We start from the raw sequence: 20,889 nt of genomic DNA, 5'->3' as shown, positions 1-20,889 counted from the left end.
TCACAGCACAATGTCACTGTCTTAAATTGAGGGAGAGTGCAATTGGCATGCTGACTGCAGGAATGCCCACTGAGCTGTTGCCAGATAAATATACTGCTAATTTCTCTTACACAAACTGCTTCCAAAGTCGTTCTCGAGAATTTGTCAGTACACCCAATTGGTCTCACCACCGCAGACGACATGTGGGCCAGCGGTTTGCAGATAACTTAAAGTGCCCCACTTTGGTGGTATGGGCAGGCATAAGCTATGAACGCAATTGCATTTGATCGGACAGATACCGTGACGAGTTCGATGCCTTATCTATTTTTATCTATATGTGTGTGTAACAGTATAACTTTAGACCGTCCCCTCGCTTGAATCGGGGACCCTCTGCACACATCAACAACAATCACCCACGAAGCATCGTTACCCATCGCTCCACAAAAGCTGCGGCCCTTGCAGAGCAAGGGGAACCACTACTTCAAGGTCTCAGAGCAAGTGACGTCACCGATTGCTGACTCGCTAGCCGTTTCACATACGTTACATGTGAATCTGACCAACAGGTGCATGTGTTTTCCCAGTCATGTGAAATCAATAGATCAGAACATAATGCATTTATTTCAATTTACTTTCCTAATATTAACTCAGTAAAATCTTTGAAATGGTTGCGTTTATATTTTTGGTTCAGTATACCCCATGAGCTTCAACCCAATCAGAAACTCAATATCCTTGGTTTAGTCGTTTGTACATGTAAATAATTGCCTCAAAGGTTAACACTATAATTTTTTACCATGGATGATCCATCCTTGCATGGCTCAGTCTATGAATTTGAGTGTTTATATTTTTACAGCCCCATCCCTCAATTTAACGGAACGGTTGAGTTATCAAATATATGGGAGGGCTGTGAACATGCATAGTATATATTAACACTTGATGATACTTATATAATATATATAAACATGCATTACTGTACTGTCTTTGCATTGTACAATTGTTTTGGACTGACTGGAGCGTGCATGGTTTATCAGGGTGAATCTTCGTGACTCACAATTTGTAAGGATATGACGTCGCAATCTGGAGAGCGTTTCCTGTGTTTTACCATGAATACATTTTTCAGGGCTGCCTGCTTGCATCGTAGGCCGGTGGAGAGGTTTGAATAGGTAGAATCAAAGATCGCCGCTTTCTGATAAACGCAAATATACGACATTACTGATGTTTCTCTTCCAACTGTTGCCCTTCCTTTGGGCTGTGTCTGCAAATGCAGATTTCTTTCAATTTGACACTATTTCAAATGCATCTACGTATTATTTCAATTATATTTATTGTAATATATGGGAAGGGGAGTGTCAACCTAATCAAGATGATACGACTCAGCAAGGTGAGGTATTTTTTATTTCCCTAAAAGTTTTTTTTTTTTCTTCTTTTCATTAGAAATATTAAAATTGGGAGACAGTTCTCTCGTCAGTCTGGGGTGTAGTTAGGATCAGAAACACCTGCACGGGAGCTTGTCGTTATCACTGCCACATTTTCGCGTGGTATAAATTCGTTTTTACATAGGTCTATTTCTATTACAATGTAGAGACGGTGAGCAAAAATGATTAGAAAATGCAGAGGAAAAAGCTTATTTATTTATGAACCAGTGATTTATGAGCCAGCTTTTTCCTTGCACAACGTGTATTGAGCAGAAATTATAGTGTTGTTAAATTTATTGCAACAGCTATGTGTATAACTGTATTCACTGTATTACATTTGTGTGCTCTTTTCAGTACCTACGAGGGACCTGTGGGCAGGATTTCCTCAGGACTACATCAGTTTGCTGTCACAGTGGTATTGCAGCCTGGGACAGTGCTGTGAATCAGGGGATTGTCGGATAACAAATAATATTACAGGTATGAAGTCATATTGAGCAGATATTATCATTCATGTATATTCCACCAGCATGTCATTTTTATGTAGTCCTCATTTTCTCTCGATTTGATGTTATTTCCCCCAGGTTTGGCTAGTGATCTACAGCTAAAGCTTCATGGGCAGCACCTTGCCCAATCAGTGGTTTTGAAGGCTGTGCAGGGCTTCATCAGTAACCCTGAATCCAATAAGCCTTTGACCCTCTCCTTTCATGGCTGGTCTGGCACCGGCAAGAACTTTGTGGCCCGGATTGTAGCTGACAACATGTACCGGGATGGAGTGAAGAGCGAGTGTGTGCGTCTTTTCATCGCCCCATTCCACTTCCCCCATGCCAGACTGGTGGACACGTACAAGGTGAGCCTAGCTGGCACAGACTTGACTCCTCTGTGCCAGGAACATGTGCAGAACAGAACTACTTTATGTTGTCAATATCACTGTCACAATTTGAAAAGGATAATGCCACAATTGATTCGATGACACAACTTGATCTAGACCAGAGTAGGAGTTTAAAAATATAAGTCGAAATTCAGCAAATAACATGTAGAGGAATACATGTGCATTTTAATATCTTGAATATATTGCACACCAAATATGGGAGAGAGAGGAGATATTTTTGTGCTCACCATAGAGCTCTTTTTCCAGGGCCAGCTCAGAGAAGCTATCCGGGACATGGTGCTTCGTTGCCCACAGACACTTTTCATCTTTGATGAGGCTGAGAAACTGCATCCGGGCCTTATAGATGCCATCAAGCCCTATATGGACCATTATGACAATGTGGATGGGGTCAGCTACAGGAGAGCTGTCTTCTTATTCCTCAGGTTAGCCATACATACCCTAACAATTCTTGCAAGGACTCTTCCACTAACTCATGTAAGGAAATTTAACTGTCCACGTCATGGCTAAATATCTCTGAGATTTTTCTATCACTAAGATGTTTTGTAATATTTCCTTTAGTAATATTGGTGGGACAACCATCAACGATGTGGCCTTGGACTTTTGGCACTCAGGGCAGAACAGAGAGGACATTGGGATGGAGGACTTGGAACACCGGCTTCGTGCTGAAGCTATGGAATCTCAAGGTAGTGGCTTTACAGCAGTGGCTTTACAATCACTCACACACATTTCAGCATATACTGTATGTTTTCACAGGCAAGATTGAAGATGCTACACTACACTGTGAACACACAAACTCCGTTTTCAAACAGACAGATTAGAAACGGCTTAACATTTTGAATTCTGTAACATTTAAGTGCAACTGCAACATGTTCAATTGTGGATTTACCTATTTGTCTGCTTTCCAGGAGGCTTTGCACAGAGTGAGCTGATGTCAGGCCATCTTATTGACTTCTTTGTGCCCTTCCTACCTCTGGAGTACCGTCATGTCAAGCTCTGTGCCCGTGATGCCTATGCAGCGCGGGGTCTGGAGCCAGACGAGGGAACGCTGGACGAAGTGGCAAAGGCCATGCTATATGTACCCAAGGAGGAGAGGCTGTTCTCTGCCCAAGGCTGCAAATCCATACCACAGAGGATCAATTTCTTCCTCCCCTAAACAGACTAATGCAACCCAGAAAACACACAGTATTTTAGCAAAAAACAAAAAAGTGTGATGACATATTGAACATTGTTGCAGTGTGGTGTTTCCACGCCTCACCCTACACTGCCAAGAAAGTAAGCATAGGGCATCTGTCTCTTGTAAGATCATATCTGATAACCAAATAAGAGATTTTACTAGTGTTAATTTTCAACTTTGATTTTTCCCTGCTCATTAGACTACTGATTTAGTATTTGCATATATATATATATATATATATATATATATATAGTGCATTCGGAAGGTATTCAGACCCCTTGACTTTATCCACATTTTGTTACAGCCTTATTCTAAAATGTATTAACATTTTTTTTTTTTTTGCAAAAAAATTAACTGAAATTACATTTACTTAAGTATTCAGACCCTTACTCAGTACTTTGGCAGTGATTACAGCCTCGAGTCTTCTTGGGTATGATGCTACAAGCTTGGCACACCTGTTTTTGGGTAGTTTATCCCATTCTTCTCTGCAGATCCTCTCAAGCTCTGTCAGGTTGGATGGGGAGCGTCGCTGCACAGCTATTTTCAGGTCTCCAGAGATGTTCGATCGGGTTCTAGTCCAGGCTCTGGCTAGGCCACTCAAGTACATTCAGAGACCTGTCCTGAAGCCACTCCTGTCTTGTCTTGGCTGTGTGCTTAGGGTCATTCTCCTGTTGGAAGGTGAACCTTTGCCCCAGTCTAAGGTTCTTCGCGCTCTGGAGCAGGTTTTCATCAAGGAGCTCTCTGTACTTTGCTCTGTTCATCTTTCCCCTCGATCCTGACTAGTCTCCCAGTCCCTGCCACTAAAAAACATCCTCACAGCATGATGCTGCCACCACCGTAGGGACGGTGTCAGGTTTCCTCCAGACGTGACTCTTTGCATTCAGGCCAAAGAGTTCAATCTTAGTTTTATCTGACCAGAGAATCTAGTTTCTCATGGTCTGAGAGTCTTTTAGGCAAACTCCAAGCGGGCTGTCATGTGAATTTTATTGATGAGTGCCTTCTGTCTGGCAACTCTACCATAAAGGTCTGATTGGTGGAGTGCTGCAGAGATGGTTGTCCTACTGGAAGGTACTCCCATCTCCACAGAGAAACTCTGGAGCGCTGTCAGAGTGAGGTTTTTGCTTTGACATGCACTGTCAACTGTGGGACCTGATATAGACCGGTGTGTGTGCCTGTCGAAATCATGTCCAATCAATTGAATTTACCACAGGTGGACTCCAAGCAAGTTGTAGAAACAGCTCAAAGATGATCAATGGAAACAGGATGCACCTGAGCTCAATTTCGAATCTCATAGCAAAGGTTGAGTACTTATGTAAATCCATTTTTTTAAATTACATTTTATATCTATATATACATTTCTAAAAATGGTTTCCCCTTTGTTATTATGGGGTATTGTGTGTGGCTTGATGAGGAAGAAAAATATGCTTTTATACATTTTAGAATAAGGCTGTAACCAAATGTGGAGAAAGGGAAGGGGTCTGAATACTTTCAGTTGGCACTGAGGAAAAATTACAACTATCTGCTTAAGCAGTGGCTGGCACTTCCAATGCAAAGGAGGAAATACTGTATATTACAGTAAACTAGGTAAAATATAATTTCATACATTTTCTTAGGGGCATTTTTAATGATTATTCTGGAATTTTGTATAGATTACTTGTTTTACAGGTGGACTAAATATTTCCAGGTTTGATTTTATTAATTTCACCTTTTATTTAACCAGGTAGGCCAGTTGAGAACAAGTTCTCATTTACAACTGCGACCTGACCAAGATAAAGCAAAGCAGTGCAACAAAAACAACACGGAGTTACATATAAACAAACAGTCAATAACACAAAGGAAAATAAAATATGTACATTGTGTGCAAATGTAGAAAATATATACGAAGAAAGAAACTATATATACAAGGGACGGGACAATCAAAACATCCCATTGCTACGCCATTACAAACAGTATGACATCATTTAAAATCATTTGGAACCTACTGAATAACTACAATTCAGGTTAGAAGAAAGTAGTATAAGTGTGCAGGAGTACAGGCATTCACTTATGTTGTTGAAATGTTTACTGAACTAAATGGTCTTGAGTAATTCCAAACATTTTTCCCCTCCAATTATTTTTATCTTGAATTATTGAATGTTGCATTTACTTAAGTTTAGTATTCCAACAATGCTTTGATACGTTTTTTTGTTGTCCAATGGAATGTGTTATAAAAATAGCCCATTGTGAAGATTGAAATTAGCAAGTATGTATACTGAACAAAAATATAATGTAACATGCAACAATTTCAACAGTTTTACTGAGTTACAGTTCATATAAGGAAATCAGTCAATTGAAATGAGTTCATTAGGCCCTAATCTATGAATTTCACATGACTGGGCAGGGGAGCAGCCATAGGCCTACCCACTTGGAAGCCAGGCCCACTCACTTAGGAGCCAGACCTACCCAATCATAATTAGTTTTTCCCTGCAAAGGGACTTTATTACAGGCATAAATAATCCTCAATTTCATCAGCTGTCCTGGTGGCTCGTCTCAGACGAACCCGCAGGTGAAGAAGCCAGGTGTGGAGGTCCTGGGCTGGCGTGTTTAAACGTGATCTGTGGTTGTCAGGCCAGTTGGACTTATTAAGAAATACTATTATAGTAGAGAAATTAACATTAAATTCTCTGGCAACAGCTCTGGTTGACATTCCTGCAGTAATCATGCCAATTGCGCTCTTTTAAAACTTGAGACATCTGTGGCATTGTATTGTGTGACAAAACTGCACATTTTAGAGTGGCCTTTTAATGTCCCAGCACAAGGTTTCATCAGCTTCTTGATATGCCACACCTGTCAGGTGGATGGATTATCTTGGCAAAGGAGAAATGCTCACGAACTGGGGTGTAAACAGATTTGTGCATGAAACATTTCGAGGATCTTTTATTTCAGGTCATGAAACATGGGACCAACACTTTAAATGTTCCGTTTATATTTTTGTTCAGTATACATATCAGCAAGTCTTTATAAATGTTCGATTGTCTGTGCTTTGCTGTGTTATGACATCTGCCTGTTTTCCATCAATGTAAAAATGTATTATTAGCATATTCACTGCACAGCTTTTGTTTCATGAGGAACTGTGAGGCTGCATTCTGTCTATGATATGGCTTCTAATGTTTTGCTGTTTAATGACCCCTGTCCATATCATTGTGTGCAATAACAAAGGTATTATGGTCAGTGTCCTAGTGTCACTCAGACCAGGCAATCAGGAAAGTGGCTGCTGAAGAAAGGGAATGTGTGCTGTCCCGGAGGAATGGAATTTAAGTCATTTTAGACAAATAAAACATCATTGAGATCACTAACAGGAATATAAACCAAATTTGAGCGAAATAAGCTTTTTGTGTATGGAACACTTCTGGGATATTTTATTTCAGCTCATGAAACATGGAACTAACACTTTACATGTTGCGTTTATATTTTTCTTCTGGAATGACATTAGGTGCACTTGATTTATTTCATCTGGTGGGCCGGGTAAATGGACTCATTCTACTGCATTAGTGCAAACTCCGCTCGCCAATCGGGGCGCGTGCGAGCAATATCATGGGTGCGTAATCTTTCGACGACTGTGGGGCGTGAGTCAAAGAAACGCGTGGTCAGCTGGCATTGGCTGAAAACGATTTGTCCTATGCTTTTTTTCCAATGAATTCGATTGGTTAGACGTTGTTACGCTTTCCCTCGAGCAACCTGCTATCCAATGAAAACCAGACATCTGTTCTGAACGGAGAGAAGCGATTCCGCTGCATATAGCGGCATTTCAAGCTATATATATTTAACAATATAACGTGTAACTAGCTATTTGTACTGCTACATGCAGTGTATATGTAATTAATTAATTGTATTTATATATAGCTAATTGTATTTACAATTTTAGAGTATTTAGCAAGCTGAAATGACAACCATGTTGATGCTTTTGATGCCCGTATTGGTCGCATCAATTTTTGGCGAGTCCTCCGTTTATTTCCGAGAAGAATTTGAGGATGGAGGTAAGTTATGCATAAATACCTAACATATACATTTTCTTTAATTGTTTTTGGACATTTTAAATGTGATTAGACAACATTTTATGTGTTGGATGAGTGTCGCAGACCCAACTTCATAGCCTGCTCACTTTATGCAAAATCAACTTGACATGCTCAATGTCATTCACATTTAGATGACATGTTCTGATTTAGTGATTATTCGTCCAAAATACCGTCAATGGATTCCACGTACTGCCCCCTATAATTTTCCCAGAACAACTACTTAGCTGCTTAGCCCTTGTCAAGTGACTGCGCTCAGGTGATTTACTCCTGATTTTGTATGACCATTTTGCAGATGCATGGAAAAGCCGATGGGTGGAATCCAAACACAAGTCAGATTATGGGAAGTTTGTTCATACTGCTGGGAAATTCTATGGTGATGTGGAGAGAAACAAAGGTGAGATGAGATCAAAGGTGCCTCTCTCTTAAATCCATTTTAGGATCCAGCAAAAATATCTAGTGCATCTAGCTGTTTCTCAATGGGTCATTTGAGCTGAGTTGCTCTTGGGTTGATTCGAGCTTTTGTTTAGTATTTCTTATACATTTAAAACAATTCAGGTCTTCAAACCAGCCAGGATGCTCGCTTTTACTCTGCATCCTCCCGCTTTGAGTCCGTCAGCAACAAAGACCAGGCACTGGTAATCCAGTTCACTGTGAAACATGAACAGAACATTGACTGTGGTGGAGGATACATCAAGCTGTTCCCAGCTGATCTCAACCAGGAGGAAATGCATGGAGATTCCACATACAACATCATGTTTGGTGAGTCTACAGTATGCTATTTGTATGTGGAAACATTGGTGATTAGCCTACATATATGTAATGGTGGAATGGACCATTTGTCACATTCTATATTGCGAGTCCCCTAGGTATTATTATCAGTTGCCTGTACTTTATACCACATGCTATTGGCTGTGTGAATTTAAGTTCCTGTGGTTGTTTTGTCTGGCTTAGGTCCTGACATCTGTGGTCCAGGTACTAAGAAAGTTCATGTGATCTTCAACTACAAAGGCAAGAATCACTTAATCAACAAAGACATAAGATGCAAGGTGAGAGAAGCACTGTTGTAGTTATGCTCTATTTTCTATTCAATGCTAGCACTTGTATTCATCTATCAGCTTCACCATCTGTTATCTGACGTAACACTTCTGCTGTTCCACCTTTTTTCTCAGTAAAAAGTTAAGCGTCAGCCTTACATTTATTTTGTTGCAGTTTCTAAATGCTTTTAGTTTTGCGGCTAAAACTGCCACCTTTATTAACAGTTATGCTTGTGGTTTCCCTAGGATGATGAATATACCCACCTGTACACACTGATAGTAAATCCGGGTAACACCTACGAGGTGAAAATCGACAACAAGAAAGTTGAGTCTGGAAGCCTAGAGGAGGACTGGGACTTCCTTCCCCCCAAGAAGATAAAGGACCCTGATGCTGAGAAACCAGATGACTGGGATGAGAAGGAGAACATTGATGATCCTGAAGACAAGAAACCGGATGTGCGTTGTAGGAGGAACTAAAGAATGCATCAGAACACAATCTAGGTTTCTGTAGAAAATGCAGATGTAAAGGACATTATTAAGCCACTGTTTTCTTTTAGGATTGGGATGTTGCTGAGAACATCCCTGACCCTGATGCCAAGAAGCCTGATGACTGGGATGATGAGATGGATGGTGAGTGGGAGCCTCCCATGGTCACGAACCCGGACTATAAGGTAAGCCTCCATGGTCATTTGAACTGATGGCCACAAGAATCAGGTGTGCTTGTACTACACTAGGCAAGATGTCCTCTTGCCATTTTGACTAAGCTGTTTCTCGCAGCTTGCTTAGGTACTTGGTGTGAATTAAATAAATAAAAAATGCATAGGGAACTAACTACTTTACTGACATTGTTTTTCCCAGGGGGAGTGGAAACCCAAACAGATTGACAATCCTGCCTACAAGGGGAAATGGGTGCACCCTGAAATTGACAACCCAGAATACACTGCTGACCCTGAAATCTACCAATATGCCAGCATGGGGGTGATTGGATTGGATTTGTGGCAGGTAAAGTGACTGACTCTGATTCTTGATTAATATGTGACGCTGTATGATTAACATTTACTAATCTTTTGAGAATGTAAAGTTGATACTACTTTCTGTTCTTTGAGTCTTAACCAATTACCTTTTCATTATTTTTCAGGTTAAGTCCGGCACTATTTTTGACAATTTCCTCATCACCAATGACCCAAAACTTGCAGAAGAAGTGGGGAACGAGACATGGGGTGCAACAAAGGTTAGTCGATAGTGTCTTATTTACCTCCATTTCCTGTTATTAGATTGAGTTGTCACCTTTTAGAAAAGCTACATTATGGTGTGCAGTATCTCCTACCCTGTCAATAACTGAGCTTTTGTCTGTCTACACAGGACCCTGAAAAGAAGATGAAGGACAGTCTGGAAGAGGAGGAGAGAAAGAAACGTGATGCAGAAGAGGTGAATATAAAGGAGGAAGATGAAGATAAAGAGGAGAGGGATGAGGAAGAAGATTACGAAGAAGAGGGAGAAACAGACTCTAAACTCAAGGATGAGTTATAAACTCAAACAGGAACTTCTGAAAAGGAACCCTGTCTACTATGAGCCATTGGTGCAAGGCTGTAGATTGGGCTTTATTGGACATTCTGTTTGTCATTGAAGCTGCACATTTATGTTTTGGTGTGAAGCTATTGTTTTAATTACATGACAAGGGAATGGGTACAAACTGACTAAGGACAGCAATTATATTGTCTGTTGCTATGGGAGTTCAGATTTGTCAAGGTTGGAGATGTTAAAGATTTTTTTATCTTTAGATTTGAGTGTTGTCTGGCAGTGATGTTATGCCAGCAATTGTTTTTGAGAAGTGAACTTTCTCCTCTGTAAACAAAGCTCTACTGCTAACCTTAAATAGTTTTCTTACTTAAGGATAATGACCATCTACAATTTCCTGACTAATCTTTACAGCAAATAGTGTATTGTTGGTCTTAATCTGACAAAATGTTGTGCCTGTACCCCAAATGGGGGTGTGTGGCATTAAGATGGCATCTCTCTTGTGTATTGGATATGGCCGAAAGTCTAATGCTTTCCATTTTCTGCATATGATTTTCAACAGTGCTGAGCGATTACCAGAAATGTTTACTTTTTCGGTTTTCAAACAACTAAGGGACTGACGAATTCAATTATTTGAATTAATTTTGTTTATTTTTCTCAATTGGCACATTGGAGAAACTTCAAAGATACATCTGATCCTGCCTGCACTGTGCGATGTTGTAGTTCCCAACATTCTACTACTTAGTTTTAAAATAAAAAATATTTAAACTACAATGACCCATTGCGCATCTACCTGTCGGGTCAGTTTTTTTTTACGCCTGCTACGGAAGAGGCAGCACCTGTTGCTCTGCGAGGTGTCTCTACTTGACAATACATGATCTAAGTGATCGTCGTAAATATGTCTTTACTTTGAACTACATTTAAAAAAAAAACAGTTGTTTAGATGGCATATGCAGCAGCTATGTAGACATGAGAGAAAGTCGTCAAATAAAACATATGTACACTGAAATATTGTAACGTGAAATTATGGGTAACTGATAAGCAGTAACGAACAGTCACTACAATCATACTTATATTAATTGTTTCATTCTGTTACAGCATTCAACACCAATAATCGAAATAGAAAACCATGGTTACTGTATAAACAAACCGATACCTGATCCGACTTCAAAAAGCACTAATCGTTCAGCACAGAGGTGTGCTTGATTTAGGGTAACTATTTTTTTTTCACGAATGGAACTGCTCAAGCACACTCAAGCTACCGTAAATCAAATTTTATGAAAAATAACAAATCAGATTGCATGTATAAAGACGTTCAGATATTCTAAAACACGAAGCAGGAGGGAGTGATGTCAGTCTCTTGATATGTTTATTTTGGGGGCAATGTCAATTTATGTTGTGATATTACCCGTTTGGTTTTTAATGCCAACGTTTCTGCACTGCTGTACCCTCGAGACTTGTCCCAAGCTGATTGGATCTTGACCCTTTTGTAAAACATATTTTGTACTGGGGAGGATATGGATGGATCATTTAATTGTGCAAGACAGAAATTCTGATACACATATTACTGTCCAATAATAAAACATAAAGGAAGTGAGTGTGACTCAATTATTGTTGCTTTCTCACAGTCCCCATTATTGTATACTGCTCCCCAATTGATTGTGTGTGTGTCGCGTAATTTGAGGCGGGTAAATTGATATTGAAGAATAGATCATCTGGCGAATTTCATTTTTTCCGGTGGATAGTTTTGCAGCGTTGCAGGCAGCCATTCTTTGACCGACAAGAATTCGTTAATCTCATCCACATCAACGGGCGCACTGCTGCAGTGCCATCTGACGTAGCTGGGTGAACAACCCATTTCAGTACAATAACTCCAGCTCCGGGTTTTAAAGCCACCTCGAATCTATCGCAACCATACAGTGATCGCACCGCAGAATGAAGTAGTTAGTGGGAATAGAAACACTATGGCTGACAGTCTCTCTCTGACTCAGGTAACCAAACGGTGATTAGTTTCCTTGTTGTGTCAATTTATTTGAGGACTGTTGGTGGATTTGGACATATTAAAACGGGTGTGCCCCGCGGTCTCTTTAATTCTTTGGAAGTTCTCCACTAGCTAGCTAGCTATGCCTGGGAAAAGTTTTGCCTCTCTTGGGGACTGCTAAGTAAGGGCGTAGTTAGCTAGCTAGGCGCACAGTAGCTACTTGTGAAGTGTCAATTTTGGAATGGTTGGATAAGTAGTTAGCTATACATTTTGTGTACAGTAAAGTAGTTTTCTTTTGAGTATATTAACTTCATTGCTTTACTTTGCTGCATCTTGAAGTAATGGTAACGTTACTGTCGATAAGAGAAAAAAAGTGCATTTGCTGTTCCCGATGTGTCTTGTTCGACTGTCAAAATTGCTTTGCAATAGCAACGTTAGCTTGCGTAGCTAATTATACCAGTTTGCCCTCACAGTAGAATGCTGTGTGAATCAGTCAGCTAGTTTAACAAAGCTAGCTAAGTTAGTCTGTTAGCAACATAACGTTAGTTGACTAGCTAGCTGCAACCCACTTTAACTACTCGCTGGATTAGTTAACGTTATTGTATTAGGTAGGGGATATAACGTCTGCGTTATGTAGCTAACTAGCTATCCAGTTGTAATCATTTTCACTGGCAATGCAAACTAACTTTGTTAGCTTGCTTTCATCACAGCTAGCTACTGAGAAGAGGAACTAGCCGTCTGATATGCCTCAGCATATAGGATGGATTGAATGGTTTATACATTTTGAGTGTGGAAATGATTTGACAGTGCTGCATTGCAATTGACTAAACTAGTAAGTTTGGCTAAAATTCTGACTACGGTCAAGGACTGTCATCTGATGATATTGTTATTCTCAGCTAGTTACATATTTTGACTGAATCATGCTTGCTTTAGCTATACATGTTACTAACTAACGTTAGCTATCTAATTATGCAATGATTAATGTCTTTGTCTTATAGATTTGACAATTTCTCACTTTTTGCAGTGGCATGTTCTTTACCTGGGCTAAGCTATAGCTGTCCAAAATATGACTAAACTACACTACATGTGGAGTTTAGTCAGGTAGCCAAAAGACTGGGGCTTTTAACTACAGTTTGTGCCATTTCTTGGCAGCTTGTTTATATTAACGCCTGCTATGTTTGGTTACTTGACAACAGGGCTGTGCATTGGAAGATAAAGGATTGGACAAAGTACTTTAGACACACCAGCATAGTATCTGTTGCAGTTTTGTGAAGGGAATGATTGGGAGTGTACACTGCTGTGCAATTAGTCACACAAAGACAGTTTAGGCTACCAACAGTTCCAGGCACAATTATTTGCAAAAGAAAATGGGGAGGGCGTGGGGAAAATATAGTGAATAATGATCAGATTATGAATTGACTATTAAAGTAACAGTCAATTAAAACAGCTTTTCAATGAGCTAACTCATATATGTTTTATAAAGTATTTCTGAATCAGCATATGCCATTGTAAATTTGCACTTTGTTCAAATTTTACGTTAGCATTTTGTAAAAATACAAAGGAGGTCACATCCGATATTTAGCCTATTCACAGACAAAGCTCTTACTGGTAGAACACTCCTATTGTGGATGCACCATCAGGAGCCACAGAAAGTAAATGTCAGGAAGTCCAGCTCATGTTTCTTTTTCCAGAAACCAGCATAATACACCCCCCACCCATCCCATTATTACATTATTTGAGACATTTGTACTTGAACAGAAAATATGCTATAGTGCCTGTCTTTCATATTATCATAGGCAGATAACTGTCTCCTCCTGATCTGATTGTATACGTAGACTAGGCTTAGGCTATTTGTTTTATTCGTTGTGTAAAATATGTGTTAGTGTAGGCTACTTCGTTTAGCCTGTTGGTTGGACAAAGCTTTCTACCTTTCAAACAACTTGGTTTCCAGAGGCACAAACACACAGTACTCAAATACACATTGCCAGTCTGTGGATGTATTAGCCTAAATGGCATTCAAACACTGTCTTGGTATTTCATGAAAGAGTAACTGGAAAAGATGCACTGATTAATAACTATTAAGATGAACATGATGCAAAATGCTCAGAGTAAATATATTGATTTCCTTGAAAGTTAATAGGCCTATTCCCATCTTTAATGTATTAGCCTTGATTTTTGGCAGCTGCCATGGCAATGGACTACAGCCTTGGCCAGAAGTCAAACAACTTTTAGCAAGTTGGTCTACTGTGAGTGTCCTGTGTTCGAGACAGGGGTCTGGTTATTTAACTAGCTGATGCTTGCACAGACTGAGATGTAGGCTTAGGCCTAGCTTTATTTAATATTTTCTATTCATGAGTCTTATCCTATGCTTTCTACCTTTTGCAGTTTGGTTGATGTAGGCAGTTTTTTTTATGATCAGAAATTGTATGTAGTGTTTTGTCTCTCCACAGCTCTCAAGTGGAAATCCTGTCTATGAAAAATACTATAAACAGGTAAGGTGTCATTTCAAAAGGTCTTTTTATGATTTGTTATTGAGAAAAGCCTATGGGTAGATTCTATGATTGTCTTAATGCAGGTAGTACCTAGGTTTATAAGCTGAGTAAAAGAGAAGATATCCTTTCGATGGTCTGTCAGGGCTGTTCAGATTAGGGCTCCAGATAGAATTGGAAATGCTGTGCTGCATTAGCTAGCAACTGCAGAGCTGCACTGAACATGTCTCCAGGCTTTTCTCCACTCTGTGATCTACTCTCTGGAAGAGGAAGCTTCTTTATGAATTTATTATAACTCTTTGCTAATCCTGTCAGTGCAGGCTCAGAGGGCTATGTAAAATGGTTAGACACTGCAATGGGAAAATGTTATGGATTAAGGCCTCCCATGATCTCAAAATATTAGCCTATACTCAAGCGTTCCTGATTCTTCAATGGAATGTGATATTAAAATTGGCTGGAGATCTGGTGCTTTTACTGGCTAGTTCTTCTTTCTAGTGTTGATTTGTTTTGCCCGGTGGTGTAGGTTGACCCGTCTGGTAGTGGACAGGTGGCAGCTGCTGATGCAGCCTTGTTCCTGAAGAGATCAGGCCTAGCAGACCTTGTCCTGGGCAAGGTAAGATAAGAGGAGACAGCTCATGGCCAGACACCAAGCCATGGAACTTAACCAGTATGCTAGTTTGTAGGAATCTCTGTGTGACTGATATCTTTAAAATATTTTCTTAGGTCTGGGATTTGGCAGATTCAGAACGCAAGGGGTGCCTTAACAAACAGGTAGGCCAACTTTTAGGTAGTAGTTTTCCAATGTCTTGTTAGAAGTATTTAAAGATTGACTGTATTAAGGTTCATGACAATACACTTCTGGCTGGTGGGAGCATTGAGCCAGTAACCGAAAGGTTGCTGGATCGAATCCCAGAGCTCACAATGTAAAACTCCCACTGTTCCTTGGAAGCCAACAATGTTGATTAAGACCCCCGCCCCCCCCCCCCCCCCCCCACTTCTCTGATTCAGATGGGTTGGGTGAAATGCGGAAGACACATTTCAGTTGAATGCATTCAGTTGTCTAACTGACTAGGTATCCCCCTTTCCCTTCTTGTCTCTGCTCCCATCAGCAATTCTTCATTGCTCTCCGATTGGTGGCCTGTGCCCAAAATGGACTGGAGGTGGCACTCAAGAGTCTAAATTTGGCAGTTTCTCTTCCAAAGTTTGTGAGTACAATCATCGCTAATGCCAAGACGAAAACCTGTCAACTTTAGCATGCTGACAACTTTCTACCGCATTTTCTTTATTTCTGAAAGGTATTGCCGGTAACAAAGCCTGTACTTTAATTTCCACCAACTGAGATAGTCATGATTGCGGTATTATGTTTCAAAGTCGTGCCAATGCCTCGGTATGAACCAGCTTTTGCACTCATTAAATCTTGAACATTCTATTATTGTCCGACATCAAACTTGTCCTCGTTAATCACAAAGCTTCACAGAAATGCTTTTAATGCATTTATTTTCTCAATTTAAGTGTGTGTGTATACAGTACCAGTCAAAAGTTTGGACACCTACTCATTCAAGGGTTTGTCTTTATTTTTACTATTTTCTACATTGGAGTAACCAAAAAAGTGTTAAACAAATCAAAATAAATTTTAAAATAGCCACCCTTTGCTGTGATGACAGCTTTTCACACTCTTGGCATTCTCTCAACCAGCTTCATGAGGTAGTCACCTGGAATGCACTTTAATAAATTTTTATTTTATTTTTTATTTCACCAGGTAGCCTAGTTGAGAACAAGTTCTCATTTGCAACTGCGACCTGGCCAAGATAAAGCAAAGCAGTTCGACACATACAACAACACAGAGTTACACATGGAATAAACAAACATGCAATCAATAATACAGTAGAAAAATCTATATACAGCATGTGCAAATGAGGTAAGGCAATAAATTGGCCATGGTCGTGAAGTAATTACAATATAGCAATTAAACACTGGAATGGTAGAATGTGCAGACAATGAATGTTCAAGTAGAGCTACTGGGGTGCAAAGGAGCAAGATAAAGAAATACAGCATGGGGATGAGGTAGATAGGATAGCTTATCTGTAAATAGCCTATGTACAGGTGCAGTGATCTGTGAGCTCCTCTGATAGCTGGTGCTTATAGCTAGTGAGGGAGCTAAGAGTCTCCAGCTTTGGTGATTTTTGCAGTTCGTTCCAGTTAGTAGCAGCAGAGAACTGGAAGGAGAGGCGGCCAAAGGAAGATTTGGCTTTGGGGGTGACCAGTGAAATATACCTGCTTGGAGCGTGTGCTACGGGTAGGTGCTGCTGTGGTGACCAGTGAGCTGAGATAAGGCGGGGCTTTACCTAGCAGAGACTTGTAGATGACCTGGAGCCAGTCGGTTTGGCGACGAGTATGAAGCGAGGGCCAGCCAACGAGAGCGTACAGGTTGCAGTGGTGGGTAGTGTATGGGGCTTTGGTGACAAAACGGATGGCACTGTGATAGAATGATTCCAATTTACTGAGTATGGTATTGGAGGCTATTTTGTAAATGACATCGCAGAAGTCGAGGATCGGTAGGATGGTCAGTTTTACAAGGGTATGTTTGGCAGCATGAGTGAAGGATGCTTTGTTGCGAAATAGGAAGCCGATTCTAGATTTAATTTTGGATTGGAGATGTTTAATGGGAGTCTGGAAGGAGAGTTTACAGTCTAACCAGACACCTAGGTATTTGTAGTTTTCCACATATTCTAAGTCAGAACCGTCCAGAGTAGTGATGCTGGACGGGTGAGCAGGTGTGGGCAGCGATCGGTTGAAGAGCATGCATTTAGTTTTACTTGCATTTAAGAGCAGTTGAAGGCCACGGAAGGAGTGTTGTATGGCATTGAAGCTCATTTGGAGGTTAGTTAACACAGTGTCCAAAGAAGGCCAGAGGTATACAGAATGGTGTCGTCTGCATAGAGGTGGATCAAAGAATCACCCGCAGCAAGAGCGACATCATTGAGAAAAGAGTCGGCCTGAGAATTTAACCCTGTGGTACCCCCATAGAGACTGCCAGAGGTCAGGAAAACAGGCCCTCCGATTTGACACACTGAACTCTGTCTGAGAAGTAATTGGTGAACCAGGTGAGGCAATCATTTGAGAATTCAACGCTGTTGAGTCTGCCAATAAGAATGTTGTAATTGGCAGTCGAACGCCTTAGCCAGGTCGATGAATACGGCTGCACAGTATTGTCTCTTATCGATGGTGGTTATGATATCGTTTCGGGCCTTGAGCGTGGCTGAGGTGCACCCATGACCAGCTCTGAAACCAGATTGCATAGCAGAGAAGGTACAGTGTGATTCAAAATGTTCGGTAATCTGTTTGTTAACTTGGCTTTCGAAGACCTTAGAAAGGCAGGGTAGAATAGGTCTGTAGCAGTTTGGTTCTAGAGTGTCTCCCCCTTTGAAGAGGGGATGACCGCGGCAGCTTTCCAATCTATGGGAGTCTCAGACGATACGAGAGGTTGAACAGGCTAGTAATAGGGGTTGCAAAAATTTCTGCAGATCATTTTAGAAAGAGAGGGTCCAGATTGTCTAGCCCGGCTGATTTGTAGGGGTCCAGATTTTGCAGCTCTTTCATAACATCAGCTATCTGGATTTGGGTGAAGGAGAAGTGTGGGAGGTTTGGGCGAGTTGCTGTGGGGAGCGCAGGGCTGTTGACCGGGGTAGCCAGGTGGAAAGCATGGCCAGCCGTAGATAAATGCTTATTGAAATTCTCAATTATAATGGGTTTATTGGTGGTGACAGGTGTGCATTGTTAAAAGTTAATTTGTGGGATTTCTTTGAGCCAATCAGTTGTTGTGAGAAAGTAGGGTTGGTAAACAGAAGATAGCCGATTTGGTAAAATACCAAGTCCATATTATGGCAGTAACAGCTCAAACGAAGAGAAACGACAGTCCATTACTTTATGACATGGTCAGTCAATCTGGAAAATTTCAAGGACTTTCAAAGTTTCTTCAAGTGCATGAGGACCGCCACAGGAAAGGAAGACCCAGAGTAACATTTCATTAGTTACCAGACCCATTGAAATTGCAGCTCAAATAAATGCTTCTTTGTTCAAGTAACAGACACATCTCAACATCAGCTGTTCAGAGGAGACTGCGTGAATCAGGCCTTCATGGTCAAATTGCTGCAAATATTCCAATGCTAAAGGACAGTAATAAGAAGAAGAGACTTGCTTGGACCAAGAAACACAAGCAATGGACATTAGACCGGTGGAAATCTGTCCTTTGGTCTGATGAGTCAAAATGAGAGATTTTTGGTTCCAACCGCCATGTCTTTGTGAGACGCAGAGTCTGTGAACGGAGGATATCCACATTTGTGGTTCCCACCATGAAGCATGGAGAAGGAAGTGTGATGGTGCTTTGCTGGTGACACAAGGGCTATTTGACTAAGAAGGAGAGTGACGGTGCTGCATCAGATGACCTGGCCTCCACAATCACCTGATCTCAACCCAATTCAGATGGTTTGGGTTGAGTCGGATCAGAGTGACGGAAAAGTGTTCTGCATATGTGGGAACTCCTTCAAGACTGTTTGAAAAGCATTCCAGATAAAGCTGGTTGAGAGAATGCCAAGAGTGTGCAAAGCTGTCATCGAGGCAAAGGGTGGCTACTTTGAAGAATCTCAAATATAACATTTTCATTTGTTTGACCCTTTTTTTTTGGTTACTGCATGATTCCGTATGTGATATTTCATAGTTGTGATGTCTTCCCTATTATTCTACAATGTAGAAAATAGTAAAAATAAAGAAAAACCCTTGAATGAGTAGTTGTGTCCAAATTATTGACTGGTACTGTATACTGAACAAAAATGTAACCGCAACATGTGAAGTGTTGGTCCTATGTTTCATGACCTGAAATAAAAGATCCTTGAAATGTTCCATACGCACAAAAAGCTTATTTGTCAAATTCTGTGCACAAATCTGTTTACACCCCAGTTAGTGAGCATTTCTCCTTTTCCAAGATAATCCATCGACCTGACAGGTGTGGCATATCAAGAAGCTGATTAAACAGCATGATCATTACGACAGGTGAACCTTGTGCTGGGAACAAACATGTCACTCTGGTTAGAGCGTCTGCTAAATGACTAAAATGTAAAAATGCGACAATAATAGACCACTCTAAAATGTGCAGTTTTGTCACACAACACAATGCCACAGATGTCTCAAGTTTTGAGGGAGCGCAATTGCCGTGCTGACTGCAGGAATGTCCACCAGAGCTGTTGCCAGAGAATTGAATGTTCATTTCCCTACCATAAGCCACCTCCAACATTGTTTAAGAGTATTTGTCACTATGTCCAACCAGCATCACCATCGCAGACCACATGTAACTATGCCAGCCCAGGACCTCCACATCTGACTTCTTCACCTGTGGGATCGTCTGAGACCAGCCACCCAGACAGCGGATGAAGCTGTGTGTTTGCACAACCAAAGAATTTATGCACAAACTGTCTCAGGGAATTATCCTTACTATATAATGTGTTGGCTGTGATCAGGTCATGGGAATGTAAATGTAGTGTCTCTTTTAATAAACAAAATGAAACACAATTGATTTAATTTGTATGGCACATCCCATGTATCCTACAGGCTGACCAGACCAGTAACATAATTAAACTCAAAATGCTATTCTATTATTTTGAAAATAAATGTTCGTAGTATTAATGTTTCTTAAGACCTGCCTAAACATTCCTAATGGAGTGTGTGTGTGTTATATATATATATTAAAAAAAAAAAAATTTCATTCAAGTGATTTATCAAAATAGACACACCCACATTGGCACAACCCTACTCCCACTCATCACCGGTGGCAGCATGTGCATGGGATGTATAAAAGGCTTATATAATGAGTCAAGAATCAGACTGTTTTGAAAGGGGATCATGTAAACATTGCCTGAATTTTTTTACATTTTATTATTGTTTTTTTAAATACACATAAAAAATCCTGTCTTCCCCCTTAAACAAATGTTTGGTTTAGAAGCTAATTTTATACGTTTATGTGCTTTGAGCTGAAAAGGGAACCTTTGATGATGCAACTTTTCTCCTCAGCAGGACACAAGCAGCCCACTTCTACTTGGGGGAGTGTCCATTGACAGCCCTTGGGTGGTCAAGGTGAGGGGAACTTATTACTATTTCTTTAAAAAATGTAGCCTGGTAATTTTGTCCTGATCTCTATATAAGGAAAGCAGAAGCAAAGCGCATCAATGGATGACACATTTATTTGAATGTTTACTTCATTCAAATCCATTTTTCAAAGCCATGTAAGGGAGTTCTCAACTTTGCAAAATCCACCTGATTTAATTTTATCTGAAGTAGAAATTGCTTCAATCATGCACCTATATGT

At 40.4% G+C, this 20,889-nt stretch overlaps 3 protein-coding genes across 13 annotated transcripts in view; all 3 read left to right on the top strand.

The window, feature by feature from the left end:
- The first annotated feature begins 1,055 nt into the window (after positions 1 to 1,055).
- On the top strand, positions 1,056 to 6,789 carry tor3a (torsin family 3, member A). Its single transcript, XM_020491994.2, has 6 exons — positions 1,056 to 1,357; positions 1,746 to 1,868; positions 1,973 to 2,238; positions 2,527 to 2,702; positions 2,839 to 2,963; positions 3,186 to 6,789. Exons 1-6 carry the CDS (start codon positions 1,192 to 1,194, stop codon positions 3,431 to 3,433), a joined length of 1,104 nt encoding a protein of 367 aa, XP_020347583.1. The 5' UTR covers positions 1,056 to 1,191; the 3' UTR covers positions 3,434 to 6,789.
- Positions 6,790 to 7,153: 364 nt separating this feature from the next.
- On the top strand, positions 7,154 to 11,658 carry LOC109897945 (calreticulin-like). Its single transcript, XM_020492626.2, has 9 exons — positions 7,154 to 7,470; positions 7,802 to 7,903; positions 8,065 to 8,268; positions 8,461 to 8,555; positions 8,790 to 8,999; positions 9,101 to 9,214; positions 9,402 to 9,545; positions 9,682 to 9,774; positions 9,906 to 11,658. The coding sequence occupies exons 1-9, from the start codon at positions 7,377 to 7,379 to the stop codon at positions 10,071 to 10,073; spliced, it is 1,224 nt and encodes a 407-aa protein (XP_020348215.1). The 5' UTR covers positions 7,154 to 7,376; the 3' UTR covers positions 10,074 to 11,658.
- Positions 11,659 to 11,923: 265 nt separating this feature from the next.
- Positions 11,924 to 20,889, top strand: part of LOC109897944 (epidermal growth factor receptor substrate 15) — a 31,733-nt gene continuing 22,767 nt past the window's right edge. For 5 of the 11 annotated variants that reach the window (XR_004211179.1, XM_031833364.1, XM_031833359.1 and 2 more), the window contains exons 1-6: positions 11,925 to 12,052; positions 14,493 to 14,534; positions 15,055 to 15,144; positions 15,255 to 15,302; positions 15,641 to 15,736; positions 20,595 to 20,657. Coding sequence is in view for 10 of the 11 variants with exons in the window: in XM_031833364.1 (XP_031689224.1) it covers positions 12,026 to 12,052; positions 14,493 to 14,534; positions 15,055 to 15,144; positions 15,255 to 15,302; positions 15,641 to 15,736; positions 20,595 to 20,657 (366 nt within the window). In the remaining variant the exon portion in view is untranslated. Of the gene's footprint in view, positions 12,053 to 14,492; positions 14,535 to 15,054; positions 15,145 to 15,254; positions 15,303 to 15,640; positions 15,737 to 20,594; positions 20,658 to 20,889 lie in introns of all 11 variants that reach the window. The other 6 variants (XM_031833363.1, XM_020492625.2, XM_031833367.1 and 3 more) reach the window with 2 other exon arrangements.

Source organism: Oncorhynchus kisutch, linkage group LG10 (assembly GCF_002021735.2).
Source record: "Oncorhynchus kisutch isolate 150728-3 linkage group LG10, Okis_V2, whole genome shotgun sequence".
NCBI classification, from domain to species: domain Eukaryota; kingdom Metazoa; phylum Chordata; class Actinopteri; order Salmoniformes; family Salmonidae; genus Oncorhynchus; species Oncorhynchus kisutch.
Note: the sequence above shows the minus strand (reverse complement) of the source record. Positions and strands in the feature narration are given on the sequence as shown.

Coding starts and splice junctions, on each gene's coding strand:
- tor3a (XM_020491994.2), top strand. CDS start 1,192: ATGTTTCTCTTCCAACTGTTGCCCTTCCTTTGGGCTGTGTCTGCAAAT. Junction 1,869..1,972: donor GATAACAAATAATATTACAG/GTATGAAGTCAT, acceptor TATTTCCCCCAG/GTTTGGCTAGTGATCTACAG. Junction 2,239..2,526: donor GACTGGTGGACACGTACAAG/GTGAGCCTAGCT, acceptor CTCTTTTTCCAG/GGCCAGCTCAGAGAAGCTAT.
- LOC109897945 (XM_020492626.2), top strand. CDS start 7,377: ATGACAACCATGTTGATGCTTTTGATGCCCGTATTGGTCGCATCAATT. Junction 7,471..7,801: donor AGAAGAATTTGAGGATGGAG/GTAAGTTATGCA, acceptor ACCATTTTGCAG/ATGCATGGAAAAGCCGATGG. Junction 9,000..9,100: donor CTGAAGACAAGAAACCGGAT/GTGCGTTGTAGG, acceptor GTTTTCTTTTAG/GATTGGGATGTTGCTGAGAA.